Source organism: Gopherus evgoodei, chromosome 6 (genome assembly GCF_007399415.2).
Source record: "Gopherus evgoodei ecotype Sinaloan lineage chromosome 6, rGopEvg1_v1.p, whole genome shotgun sequence".
Taxonomy (NCBI): domain Eukaryota; kingdom Metazoa; phylum Chordata; order Testudines; family Testudinidae; genus Gopherus; species Gopherus evgoodei.
The window spans coordinates 33,228,835-33,243,509 of record NC_044327.1 but is presented as its reverse complement, the minus strand read 5'-3'; the positions used below and the strand labels follow the sequence as shown (position 1 = coordinate 33,243,509).

Here is a 14,675-nt window from a genome sequence, read left to right as displayed (position 1 = left end):
CAAGACTTTTACAGTGGTGTCACTGTATTGTGTGAAAAGTCTGCTACAGAATTCATACAGAAACCAAATCTACCATCCCCTATGTTCACAGAGTCTCTTGCACTTCATGCCAGTCCTACAGGACAGGGTCCAGGCACAGTGTGTTCTTTCCCAGGAGCAAGTGCTCCTGCCAGCATTTAAACTTTTTCTTTTAAACAGCCTAGATCCTTAAAAAGACATCACTGCCAGCCACTCTTGCCAAAAGTAACAGTTTGCCTGAAGTGTGGCAGGTACTTCTTCTCAAGGAAACTTATTAACCCTTTCCTCTCTACTGGAGTGGCATATTTTCACCCTTTCACAGACTGCAACACACTCAATGAGGAAATTTCTCATCAAAGTCTTTGCAAATAGAAGATTCTGGAACAACATACCAACACACACAAACGTACACGCATGTCATTCCTCTTCCTATACTTCTGACACTTATGTACAAACAGAGAAAACATATTTCTAAGAGTGACCGCCAAATTTATGTGTCTAGAAAGGAATCTCCGATGTGGGCTTGTATGTGGGCAATTTGTATATACAGAACTTTATCTGCCCTATAAAAAGAATATAAAACATATATAAATATATATACATAAATGAATATAAAAATATTTTGATTCAGCCTAAAACCATTTGTTATATAAAGAATTTCAGCAAGATATGAAGCAGCTGAGGTTTTAATGTGGCTATCAATTTAATCAAGGCAATCACTTTAAACAATACATTTTAAAATGTTCCCTATTAATCTGTAGTACTTAATTAATAGTGAGGATACTTTGTTACCAACATAAGTAATGATGGGCATAAAATATTTGAATGCCTGTACATCTCTGCACAGCAAAATGCCATTACAACTTTAATGTTTGCAGAACTATGATATAGTATTTATCTCACACATGGATTTGTGGTATTCCCTGCACTCAGAGTGAAGAATATAACAAACACTGTGATAATTACAAAGTGTGATTAGCATATGTCGCTATTTTAGTGATGCCCAGTTATATATTCTTTACAGAAGGGCTATACGGTAACTCATGTTTGTTTTGATGATTAATGAATGATCATTCCAAATATTGCAAATCCTACAAAAGAAGCACAATGAAGTTGTTACACAGAAGAAAGTGACAGGAAAAAAAAAAAGAGAGAATACCGAGTATTAGGTGATAACTGCTGAAGTTATATCTTACCCCCTCTTGCTTGTTCCTGTAGAGCTCAGATCAAGATAATAAAGCTGGCGGCAGCTCCCTGCCAAAGCTTGAATTCCTACATCAGTCACCCTTTTACAGCCACTAACATCAAGATACCTGTAGGTTTCAGAACAGATTACTACCAAGGAATGTCTAAGGTATTGGCACAATAGTGTAAAAAGTGGTGAACGAGTTTCATTTTCAGGGATGATTTATAGAGCTTTACCCATTTATACTATTTTTAATAAATACACAGGTAACTCCAGAAAGCATAACAAAAAAACAGCTTGATTATTCAAAAAACTGCCCTTTCTAAATTCATTAATATTTCATTCCTTTTACTCCCAGGAAGCTCAAATTTTAAAAAAAGTGTTATGACCTAAAAGGTTTTCTTTATTCCATCATGGCAGTTTTCCTCTGGATTCAAAAAAGCATCATGCACTAATGTAATCCCCTCCCCCCACTTTTTTTTAATATATAAACACTTTTAGGAACCCAAAAGCAGCAAAGAGTCCTGTGGCACCTTACAGACTAACAGACATTTTGGAGCATGAGCTTTCGTGGGTGAATACCCACTTCCTCAGATGCAAGGAACCCAAGTGTAATGATTTCTAGAATGGGAAATGGATTAAGTGTCACGGAGAGTTATATCTAACAAGCTATAAACGTGGGTTGCCCCATTTGCATTCAAACTGCAAGAACCACTTGGCTATGCCTAGATGGCTCTTGAATGTCAATCTTATACCATAAGACCAAAACCTGATGGTGCATATTCATTTATGAAGTATCTCACCAAGGATGCATAATAAAACTGGAGAAGCTTTCAACTGTGTCTCAGCTGTATGGGATTTTAGGCTACTAATTGACCAATTAGGAGCTAAAATTGTGGAATAATTACCAAGGCATGTCTTGTATTACAATATATATGCTATGTCAGAATTAATTTAATACCAAATCACCATATCAAATGGTACTGTGAAATCTTGTTGTTTGTAAAATGATTGTAGGAATATATTCTCCTTGTAGTTCAATCAACTGTCATTAACTATTTGGAGACTACAGACATACGTAGTATCTACATGTCCTATGATTTCATTTGGCCAACAGCCTGGAAGATGTTAGTGTTATAAGGGATTAATATAAAAGTAACATTTCCTTTCATATTTGATGTCCATATTTATCAGTGATTTGTGTGTTCAGCCAACCTATTGAACAGCATAGTCATTAGGTCTGCAGAAGCAGTGCTTAGATTCTTCATCAGTGAGCAGAACAGAGATACCCAAGATAGATGGATAGAAACCACTTCCATTGTTTCATCTCTTTTGTGGACCTGGCCTATGCCTGAGCCACTCAGAAGATTAAAGAGACAAGAGGTGAGATCCTGGCCTGACTTCATTCCAGGGATGGAAGGTCTAATTCTGCAATCCACAGTAATTCATTTTCTGGTATCACATTCACTCAATCAGGCCCTAAATCAATTCTGTAAAATCCTTATGTAGGTTTGCACTTGTATTCATTTATTTAAATTCTTTTCTGAATTATTAGAACTAGGTGTGTATTCAGAGATACAATGATATAATTAAGATAAATTTCAAATTAACTGAATAACTTTCTAGCATTTCCACATTCACATACATTGCTTCTCTTATAGTAAAGTATTCCAGAATTCCACAGCATTGGTTTAAATGCTGCATATCTTGTCATAGTAGTACTACAGCACTATGATTGGTTACCACAGAAAAGTGTTAGCTCTTTTTAGTATGAGAGGTTACTCTTATTCTGACTCGTTTTATACATTTGAAAAGCAAGTGACAACATCCTTCTGTAAATCAAAATCACATAATGTGTATATGTAGAAATAATAGGTTTTTATTAAGCAATCTACACTCAAAAGGCCACATATTTGCTTTGATCCACACCTGTAAGATCCAATGGGAACAGCACTGTGGATCCAGGGCAATTACAGTGTGGCTTACACAGCACCATTGCGATACTTTCTGTGAGCAAACCAAACAAAGCTTCTGTTAACTGGAATATCAATGAACCCAATAGCGTCCCTTTTGAATGATAGAAATGCTTTAACTTTCAAATGATAATTCATTTGCAAGAAGTTTCATTTTAGTTTTCAAACTTGTACCTGATTGTTCGCAGGTAGGTGCTAATTTCCACTAGGCTTGTATCAGTCACTTGGGAGCAGGAGCTGAGAACCAGACACTCCAGTTTAGGACACTGTGTTACAATAAAGTGGACAACACGGTCTCTTACCTAGAACGCATCACACAAAGGGAAAAGAAATGCAAAAATTTCTTTCAGGTATGCGCAACTGTCTGTCAAAAGCCCACAGAGATATTCAGTGGTAGCTAAAGAAATAAAATTCATTCTTTCAGTCATGTTATCAAACATTATTATTTACATTACTCTCCAACATGTGCTAGGCACTGCAGACACTTAGGAAGACATAGTCTCTGCTCCTTGAAGAACTTGCATGTCAAAAGAGGATACAATATACAGGCACAGTGTTTGAGTCTGATGTTAAGCACACATTGTGTTAGTTCCATTATATATATGGTTTGAGTTTATATAGATGATATGCCTGTATAATGTATCTCATTTTCACAGCCTTTGTCTGTTACAGCTGTCTGGTGATTCTATATATTGACATAAACACCAACTGCTTCCTTCAGTTTTCCCATTTATCTTCGTGCCCTAACCTGGCCCACTCTCTCCCTTGCTCCTCCATTGCCCCTAGTAAATACAGTAAACTGCCTTCTTCCACCAAACCCATCCTAGAACAGAGACATGGCTGAGCAACAAATAAACAACAGCCAATCAGAAGATGCCCATTTTAGATAAAGTTTCAAGGGTGAATGGGACCCTAGGCCTGGAGGACCCAATAGCCAACTCCTGTCCCTGGAATCTGGGCTAGCTCTTACCTCTCTCTCACCCATATGGAAGAAGGGAGACGAAATTCCTGTGGGCAGGGCCCTCATAGAACACAAAGGAAATTAATAGAAAAGACAACAGAAATAAATAATAATAATAATAATCAAAATATGTACAGAGTCATGGGTTCTCCATCACACAGCTGGACCCATATCACCACGTACACCTATGAAACACGTGGTGTGATAACTTTACAAGATTAGGGGAGGTTCATTTAGTAGTAGTAGTAATTTATTTGTCATTTGTATTGTGGTAGCACTTAGTGGCCTCAGTCTGACCAGGTTCCCTTAGGGCAGCTAGGCACTGTATATACATATAGCAAATTACAGTCTCTGCTCAAAGAGCATTTCTTTCCAAGCCGAAAGGTTCCAAGTGAGACTGAAAGGTTCTGTCAATGTGAATGACCTAAATCCTGCAATGCTGAATGAGAAGATACAGAAAGTCTTGGATCTCAGCACTATACCAGCTTTGGCTCACTTATGCAGGATGTTGTTAAATCCTGTGTTTACTTGGGGATCCAAGTAGCAAATAAAGGAATTGGGTGTTCTACATAGCCAGAGACTACATTTCTTAATGCAAGTTTTTCCAACTCTAATTTCAGCTTGCTTTATTTTCTTTATGATTTTTCTAATTTTGGTTTTCTGCACTTTAGCTGTTGAATTCAAGTGCAGTACTCACTGAACTCTGTCCTTCCTCCCTGTTCTCACCATGGTTTAAAAATCTCTACATGTATTGACCTGGAATGGTTCTGTAGACTCTCAATAAGAGTTGCCCATTTTAGTGCCTCTCCTCAGCAACGGTGTGATCCTACTGACACGCCTTGTGACAAATTAAGTGTTATGGTTCTTAGCATAGGAATGTATGAGACGTTGGACACTTTCCCAGTAGTTTTAAGGTTAGCTCTGTTATTAAGAAAAAAACTGAGTCAAATCCTGCTCAATTTTGTGTAGTCATGTAAAGCCAAACAGCAGAAGGTACCCACTGTGTGCCACAGAGAAACACAGAGAGGAAATTGGGGACAGTGGATAATATCAGCTACACAGAGCCAATTGCCATAACCCCTAAACATGGGAGAGGAAGGGCACTGTAAGTGCAGACACTGCTGCAGCCTAAAGGCTGTAGTAGTTGCTGTGGGTATTTTGAAAACAGGCATGAGTTTTAGCAAATGCAGTATTCCCATCTATAATTGTTTCTTCCAGACCGGGATATAGGGAGACCTCTGGGACACTACTAGAGGGAGGATCTGTCCCTTCTAAACTCCATGTAAGTAACCTGTGCAAAGCCCAGCTACTCAGGCTTTGTACAGGGGACAAGTGTTAAAAGCTACTGTCTCTCTTATGGTTTAACTAATTTTGAATTTGTATTATATTTGATAACATTTTTTAGCCAAAGTAATTGGCTATTTACATGTCTCACAACTAGGTGAAATGGCCATAACATTTATATAAAAATACTGTTTTCCTTCAATTACTTCACTTTGTCTGGAAAAAAAGAGAGAATTTCACACATACCAGTGTGCATTTATTGATACAAATACCATATACATCAGTCAATCTGCTTCTAGTCGATTTAAAAACAATGAGAAAACAGTGTTCTTACCACATTGAGCCCAGTTATATTGAGGGTAGTTAGCTTTTTCAAACAATTGACTATCTTCGCCAAGCAGACATCAGTAACCTTGGGGACTCTGCCAATGTTCAGCGTCTCCAGATTTGGACACTCTCTAGCCATGAAACCCAGGCACTTGGTAGTAAGAGCATGGCAGCCAAATATTTCTAGTTTACTGAGACTGGGGGAAAACAGATGAGATTACTGAAAAAGTTAATCCAATATCAACAGTGCAACGCATACAAAAACCACAGCTTTGCATAAACTTTCTTGTAAGATGTTTCAGTTTTCCTTCTCCTAAACAGTGGGCCTGATTCTGATGTCATTCCTGTGTAAATATTGGATAGCACTATTGAAGTAATTGAAATTAGACCTGTGTAAAAGTGAGATTGGAATCAAGTCCTCTTATATTTGATAACTTTAAGAAGCAATTGGAAATGGCTATCACACATATTGATAAATAAAATCACCGATAAAATGCTTAAAAACAAACAATAACAATGTTCATTTTCCCCTACAAAATTTAGCAACAGATTGAAAATAATTCAGATAATCATATATTACCCTAAAAGTAACCCACTTTCAACACTTAAGGCTATAGCATTCACTCTGACTTTTTTAACTCTATCTGAGCACATAGCATCCATTCAACAAAGTAGTGTAACACACAGGCATAACAGGTGATCATGTCTCCCTCTTGTGGCTGATTTCAGCAAGGATAGGAACCTGCTAGTTAGCAGAAGCTAATTAAGAGAGATCCTTACTTTGTCAAGCACCATTAAACACAAGTGCCTTTCACTTTCTTATTGTTGATGATGGCATCAACCAGGGAACTCCATCCCTCAGACATTTCAACCAATGACATAAAGGGACTGTTGAGATAACTCCCCATAATACAGTTCAAATCCAAACCTAGATAAGAAATTGAATGTGAATCCCTTGATCTGAACCTACTTCTCTGGTTTTTGAGCCCCCAATGATGAAAATGTCATGAGAACAACTATCTTATGAGATTTTCATCATTCTCGGCCATAATCTCAGAAATAAAGATTGCAAGATTTTGGTTGATGCAAATTTCAACCCAAACTCCTAGCATAAATCTAATCCAGATCTAAATCTAATCCAGAACATCATTTCCTCAGTCCACCTCTATTTTGTATTTGATTCTTCACTAAGAACTAGGTAGGAACTGTCAAAGTAGAGGCAGGAAACAGCTGAGGTCTGCAGATCAGTGAGGCCGCTAGATAAGAGAAGGAGTGGAGATTTAGGAACACAAAAATCCTGCAGAGCCAAACGATAAAATGAGAAATTCAAGAGAGGATGTCTTACAAGAGGCTAATTACTGGAAAGACCAAATTACTTGAGACATATTTTGCTCTTTGAAAGTAGTGGAAAAATAATTTATTTTCTGCTGCAGTAAATTTCAAAAGGTTCACATTCTGGTTTTTCTATCATCAATATTACATATTGTTCCTGCCAGGTTTATAAATGTTACTGTGTGTTTATATATTATAACCAGGTTATTTTGCAATCATCATTATTCTACATGCTGGTATTTAAATTCACTCTTATGTTATTCTATTACATATAGTTAAAGATTACAAAAGGGAATAAAAGCAGCAAAGAGTCCTGTGGCACCTTATAGACTAACAGATGTATTGGAGCATGAGCTTTCGTTGGTGAATGCGCACTTTGTCGGATGCATGTAGTGGAAAGGGAATAAGTAGCCTACAAATCATACTATGTATAAACAGAAGCACCAGAGGGACATATTGCTCATCTGTACTCTGAAAATGTATAAATGAAAAAAAAATGTTACCAAGAAATTATAATTATTACAAAACCCTTCTAAACAACCCCTAATTGCAGACTGATTAGGCACCTGAAGAAAAGCATCTATGACAAATGCTACCAAGAGCTTCAGATCAATAAAAAGGGAAAGACAACTGGGATCTGTTTCTGCTCTCACTTAAATCAATATAAACCAGAAGTTAGTTACTCCAGTACGCCAGTGTAGGTGAGATCAGAATTAGACTTCTTGAATTCAATGCAAATTTGGATCAAGGGTACAACTCAGCTGAAGTTAACCAAATAAACTAGGGTTATTTTTCATCCATTAACTGCAATAAACACTATACCATGAAATATAAGTACCAAAATTCAAGTCAAACATTTTTTTAAAGGATGAAGAGGAACCACTTTAATTATCTTAAGGAAACAAATTCTTCTTTTTAAAGTATTAAATATAATAAATTAGTACATTGAAAATTGCATTAGATAGGGCCTTTCATTTAAAGAAAAAACTATTTTTCCACCCCAGCACACATTATTCAAGTGAGAGGAAGCAAAATGCTAAAGCCCCATTTGGATGACAGCACTGAGTTAATCAAAACAAATTAGACAAGCAGTGCTACAGCAATTCCCACAGTACTATCTTCATTCATATGTGGAGCCCCTAAAATGAAGTGCACTGAACATTCAGTCCTACCTAAAAAAAGAAATAAACAACAGAAAAGCCTCTTTCATCAAAATGCTTTATCTATGGTAGCTACAGTGCGACAGATAATCAATGTTCCTCTTAACAGAGCAGAGATGAGTTGAATGGCTAAGAACACAAATATATGTGGTATAAGATCATTCCGAACAACTGGAGAAAACAGACATTATGCAGAGAGGTTTTCTTATTCCAAAGGCGGAGAAGAATACCTTTCACTCTACTCCACATTTCTTTTCTCCCTGACAAGCTGAAATGTATTCCCTGGATTTTTAAAAAAGAAAGAAATAATAAAAGTGTAGCTCTCTCTACTTTATCTTTTTTTTCTTTCCCTTTCTATGGCATGGTTCTCCTGGTTCTCTCACTCTTAGAGATGTTCCTTTCTGACCAAGATTGAGGCACACTGACAGGGCACTGTCATGAAACCTGCACTGCTGTTGACTTTTCTAGAAGAGTCTAGATTCTTGAGGCAATGTAAAGAGTGGAAATCTCCCACAAGTCCCTTCTGGTGCCACACCATACATGGGAGAGTCCCCAACAGGTGTAGAGCTGGCTCATATGATTCCACTCCTGCAGCAACCAATGCAGGAGGCACATCAGGAGCAGCAAGGGAATGTTGGGAGCCAGGACAGGGAATGGCCAGAACATAAAAATTTCTTCTGCACTACTCACTACTGGTACAGGGTCCTTTGGAGGTTATATCAAGTGTCACAAGTTTAAACGGCCTCATGGATTGGGGAGGGGGAAAGAATCAGGGACACGTAAGCAGTTTCCAACAGATCCCTGCTCTGTTGCACCTTGCAGAAGGTGCATGCAGTATAGAATCTGTCCCCTATAGTTTCTTATATACTCGACCTCCACCCCTTCCTCTTAGATTCATTGAACTGAAGCCACAAACTAGTGTTTATGACAATATAATTCAGAACCATGGAAGTCACATTGTTGTCCCAGTCCTCAGATTGCAGTGGCACAGAATTGTTTAGTAAGCAGGAGGAAGTTGTTTAGAAAAGAAAAAAGATATTATTACATAATTAGTCTTGTGAGCAATTGTGCATGCCTACTGGGGTGAGTTGAACAAGAAAAATATTTAAAATATATGTGGCAACATAATATATATTTGGTAATACCTTAATGATTATATATAAAATTCTATGTCAAAAGAATTATTTATTTAGCAAAGTCAAATATTCATAAGTTAGGAGATGCCAGTATTCAGGCTGCCCAGGAGATCTTAATTTGTCCCCTTTGTGTATATGCATTATGGTATAGTCTTTACTATTTCTTCCACGAGAGTTCTGTAAAATGCTGAGCACCTTGTGAGATGTTGAGCTCCTCAAGTCATTAGGGAATTTAACTCCTCACTTGATCAGGCCCTATTCTTCTTCCCATAGTATTATTTTTTTCACTTTATTTTTGTTCCTACTTTCATTTTCATTCAGTATCTTTCTGGTACTTTTGAAATGTATTTTTGAGGTTCTTTTTGTAGTACATTAATCCTCATTTTTTTTCCTGTCACGATATTTTTTTGCGGGGAGGGGTTTCTTAGTCTTTCTCTGCCTCTGATCCTGACCCTATAGGTTCATCCAGCTTTGCACCAGAGAAAATTCCCCCTCCTTTCATTGTATGTTATACAACATGTTCCATCAGTTATAAATGTCCAAAGAGACTGACATGTCTCTGATCAGTATTAAAATACAAATGTGTGTGGTTTGGATGAGATAGGGTTAACACTGGGAGGAGGATTTATTGCGTGTTCTTTAGAAAGTGGTGAAGCAGCAGAGCGTGTGAGTAGGAAGGATTGTAAAGAAACTTTAATTACAGGATATAGATCCTGGCTGGCTTATAACTAAACATTTTGTTGCCCTAGGCAACCACCTGTTAGCAGTGTCTAAGACAGCCAGTCTTAGACGTACAGGCAGTGCAGCCAGAATGCTGTAGACAAATACTCAGCGAGATAACTCCTGCTATGACTGTGAAATCCAGTTTGTCCTGTGAAATCAATGAAACCTGCAGAACTCTGAAAATCAGACCACTTTTTTGTAAGCGCCTAATGTGAATTTTAGGTGCAAAACTTTAGGTCAAGGATCCTCTTAAAACAATTATTAAAGATACTGCTGTCACTCTGCAAGTCTGAAGTGACTATAATTGGGATTATATGTTTACTCTTATTACAAATATTTGCCATTAGCATCTCCACCAACAGTTGGGCTAGAGGCTTTTGAAACTACATTAAAAAAGTGTCCCTTAGCAGCTGGATTACACCTATTTCTTAAAAAAAAAAAACCCAAAATTCTACAGACCATGAGCTCAGTTCTTCCCTCAGAAATAGTATGTAGAGCCAGAGCCTCATCAGTGTAAATCAGCATAGTTCCATTGACTTCAATCCACACATGCTAAAGATATGGTCCATTATACACAACTCCCACTGATTGTGCTTGTGTCCTGTGTTTTAATATGTGCTCTTTTAGTCTAATTGACAGGATGTGAGATACCAAGAAAGAAAGGGTACATGAAGGCTTAACAATTTATTATTTAAAGGCATTTTATATGTCATTCTAAGCATGAATGCAGTCAGACATTAAAACAACAGACAACATTTAGGCTTCCTGCTAGCATTGAGACTGCATAATTTATTCACTGAAGGAAATCAAATAGATTGGCAAGGTTTGTTGTGTTTCCAAAATTCTAATTCATGCTCATATACTTTGCAGAGCATGTTGAAGATCTCCTCTGTGGCCATCATGGCAGATAATCACTACCATCTTTTGTTTTCAAAGAAAGCACTTTTTAAAGACCTCTCTCTGAAGCCATGCAACACGTAATACAACTTGTGAATAACGAAAAAAGCAGTAATTACTGAAAATAGAAGCAGCACTGGCATTCTCTCTCATCCAATGCTATTTCTTCAGTGTGTCATTTAGGTCATCCTTACTAATAAATAAGACATAACTGGTTATGTGAGAATACAGTGTAACACTGGGCTTCAAATTGCTGAAAACTGATGCAATGTGACCATTGCTGGCAATTCGTTAACGCAGAAAAAGTCTCTACTCTGAGTGCAAATTGCCATACTCTTTTAAGAGATCATCTTTTGTGAGCTAAGGATCTTGTGCAATAGAAAATACCTCTAGAGCCCTGCAAATCTGCAGATATATGCTTTATATCCACGGACCATGTTTGTGGATCATAGATTGAATCCAGATACAAATTTTGTATCTGCAGAGTGCTCTAAATTTCTCTTTTCTTGGTAAGCTTTTATATAATTTCCTTAAATTGAATGAGATTTACGAGGATCCACACACACAAAAAATACGCCAATACCAGCTGATCTGGGTCAACTGGTTCCTGCATACGTGAAGCTATCTCAACTAACATCAATTTCATGATGTGATTTCTTTTGCAAGCAAGCTCAATGGTAAAGAACTGCAGAGCTACACTCATTATCGCCAAACTATACAGTAGTTTTAGAGCTAAACTTAACTTTAGTGGGACCATATACATGCTGAAAGTTAGGCATTTGCTTAATTAACTTCAGAATATTCTCTTCATGTATTCTGATTTCTTTCAATTAATGAACATGCCAAAGGCTTGACGTATAGGCCACCTTATAGTTACCTCCCTTATACTGTTCCATAGTAATAATACTGCTAGAAGTGTGTTCACAAAATGAAAACAGTCTTTGTCAAGAAGAACTGACTATATGAAAGACAAACACAGAAAACATGGGATATTATGGGATGCTTGGAGGAAGGATCAGTTTTGACGTATTATACTTTAATAAGGCAAAATTAACAAAACAAAATAAAAATTAGCCCACTCTGGGCTACAGCTCCCGAGGGACTCTCCCCTTCACTTCTCAGTCCTTCCTCTTTCAGGGCTTCTCGCAGGAATCTTCCATGCTCTGTTCACTTAGCACCACCACCCTGAGATTCTCCCTGGAGACTCTTTTTCCCCAGCAGTTTTCCACTGCCTCTCCTCCCAAAGGATTCTGGCAGGTTCTCCCAGAGAACATCCTGCTGTCCTGCTTCCAATACCCAGGCCTTCTGGCCCATCTCCCTATTCCATGGGAATAGGCACTGAGAGCCCCATGTCTTCATGCGCTCACTCTGTCCCTTTCCTGACTAACTCTCAGGCCTGACTAACCCAGGTTCCGCCTCCCCGGGCCGGGTCTTTTAAGCCTAACTGGGATCAACAAACCAGGCACAAGTGCTCTAGCCTTGCTCCTTATTTATGACCTATTCATAAAAAACATATTCACTTGCTGTGAGTGTCACTGAATATCTGAGTTTTTAGGCAAGACTTGAATGCAGAGAAGATGGCGACTTGGTGAACCAGCATGAGTGGAGAAATTCTAAAATGGATACTTGGAGGTGGGCTTGAAATTTACCTTCAGATGAGAGAATAAACTCTAAAGAAGGGAGACTGGAGCTCAGTGTATTCCCACCTTCCAATATGGGCTTAAATGCAGGCTGGAAAAACCCTGATTTAGAGGCTGCTGACTGTAATCTCTAAAACCATTCCAAAACTGCTCTATCGCTTATGTTTGATTATTGGGAGAATGAAGGGAATTTCTCTCTCCTTTATCTGCAGTGGGTGTTAAGACACGGGTTGATTACCTGGTTTTGGTTTATCAATATATCCTACTACACATTGTTTTTGTTTCTTTATAATGTCCATAAAGAGCAAAGTAAATTAATCGGTCCTGTTTTATGTTGCTCATTGACTATTTCCTCTTTAGCAAACAAAGTATGTCTTGGGAGATGTCCATGACAAACCTTCTCCCTAAAGATTTTCAACTCCATCTGAATTCTTTTGGTCAAAAATTAAAACATAGGTGCTTAGAACCAGGCTTATAAGCTTACATTTAGAGTCCTAAATACTGTAAGAGGCCTGACTTTCAGGGGCACTGAGTGCTCACAGTTTCCACTAATTCAATGAGACTGTGCTCTCAATATTCCTGAAACTCAGGTCAATAATTCAGGTGCCTCAACATGCCCAGATTTAGGAAGCTACATTTGAAAAGTTTGGCTTTTATTTCCACAGCTTCTCTCCTGCTGTTCAGACATGCTTCAATTCTATAACTGAGAAAAGCTTGATTGTGCCTTTTTCCTATGCAGCTAAACAGTGGAGTAAGGCTCCTCCCCAATCCTGCATGCATGCATAGTACTCTCCCAGATTGCCATTTCAAGTGTGAGGGGATAGTAGAGGCTGTGATGCAAAATTCCCTGCAAACAAGTGGGCAACAAGTGGAGGAGCCATGGCTGTATGCCCACATTCTACTCATTGTTGCATGAGGCAGCGAGTATGCTGCACCTCAAAAAGGAGTGAAGTAAATTACTCCCTGCCTGCAAGTGCAAGAGAGGAGTCTAGGGAGCCACTGAATCACAATTTCTTCAAGGCGTTTCTCCTGGACACGGTGCTGCTTCCCAATGCCCCAAATTTAGGACTGAAGTTCAACCCAGCCCTTAGATGAAAAACAATATCCACTTGACTTGTCATTTAATTTCTTTAAGCAAATTCAGACTCTAAAGTCTCAGGCCCCGGATCCAACAGCTTTGCAAAAAAACAATCCATCAGATTTTCAGCTACTGCATTTGCTGATTACAGGTGGCATACCTTAAAGCAACAATGAGACTGCTCTAAACTATGCCAGGGCAATTTGAGTACCCAGGTTCGGGGAGAAGAAAGTGACCAGGAGGCTACCTTTCCACTCTTCCCTTCATGAAACTGTATATACTGTAAACTCACTTGTCACAGTTGAGGACTGAGCCCTTAGACTTTACCCAAAAAAATCTGAGTGGCTGCCTGTGTTATTAGGTTGTCTGCCTCCTGATTAGTTAAACCAAGTTTCTGTCTAAAAATCAGCTCCAACACAATTCAGCAGAAACCTACATAAACATCTCTGTTGACTTCATTCACCCTGATGTTTTCATTTCTTCTCTGAGCAAAACATCTTAGGAATTAGAACTATCCACAGATTGTAAACAAAAATATAGGTCTCAGCTGGCTGGGTTTATTCATCCTCTGAGTCATTCTTGTTAGCAATAACAAATAGAATGTCAAACACAATAAAACTAGATTTTCATGTTTTATGATTCCATTTTTTTGAAGGACGTCCATTGACAAGCAAGCAAGTCTGTCTCAGAGTACCCCTTTGTCTGGTAGGGAAAAAATATCACAATTCATGCCTGTGATCTTTTTTATTTATTGCTTTGCTACTATACAGCCAAGATTTGCATTTATCGCTTAGTGGCACATGTCTTATTATACCCTATTGCTGAAATAGGTAATATAAAAATGATTTTTCATTAGCTGCAATGGGTTCCCAACAGATTTATTATCTATTCCTAACCTTTATTTTTAATTACAAATTTTAGCAAAGAGTCTGCGTTCAGAAAATTTACAGAATTATCCCA

General features: G+C 38.0%; 1 protein-coding gene across 1 annotated transcript in view; it reads right to left on the bottom strand.

Moving 5' to 3' along the window:
* Positions 1-14,675, bottom strand: part of LOC115653758 — a 96,920-nt gene that overhangs the window by 16,394 nt on the left and 65,851 nt on the right. The window contains exons 11-13 of the mRNA XM_030567375.1: positions 5,757-5,946; positions 3,352-3,479; positions 1,215-1,331 (exon numbers count right to left, since the gene is read on the bottom strand). Of these exons, the coding sequence (XP_030423235.1) occupies positions 1,215-1,331; positions 3,352-3,479; positions 5,757-5,946 (435 nt within the window). The remainder of the gene's footprint in view (positions 1-1,214; positions 1,332-3,351; positions 3,480-5,756; positions 5,947-14,675) is intronic.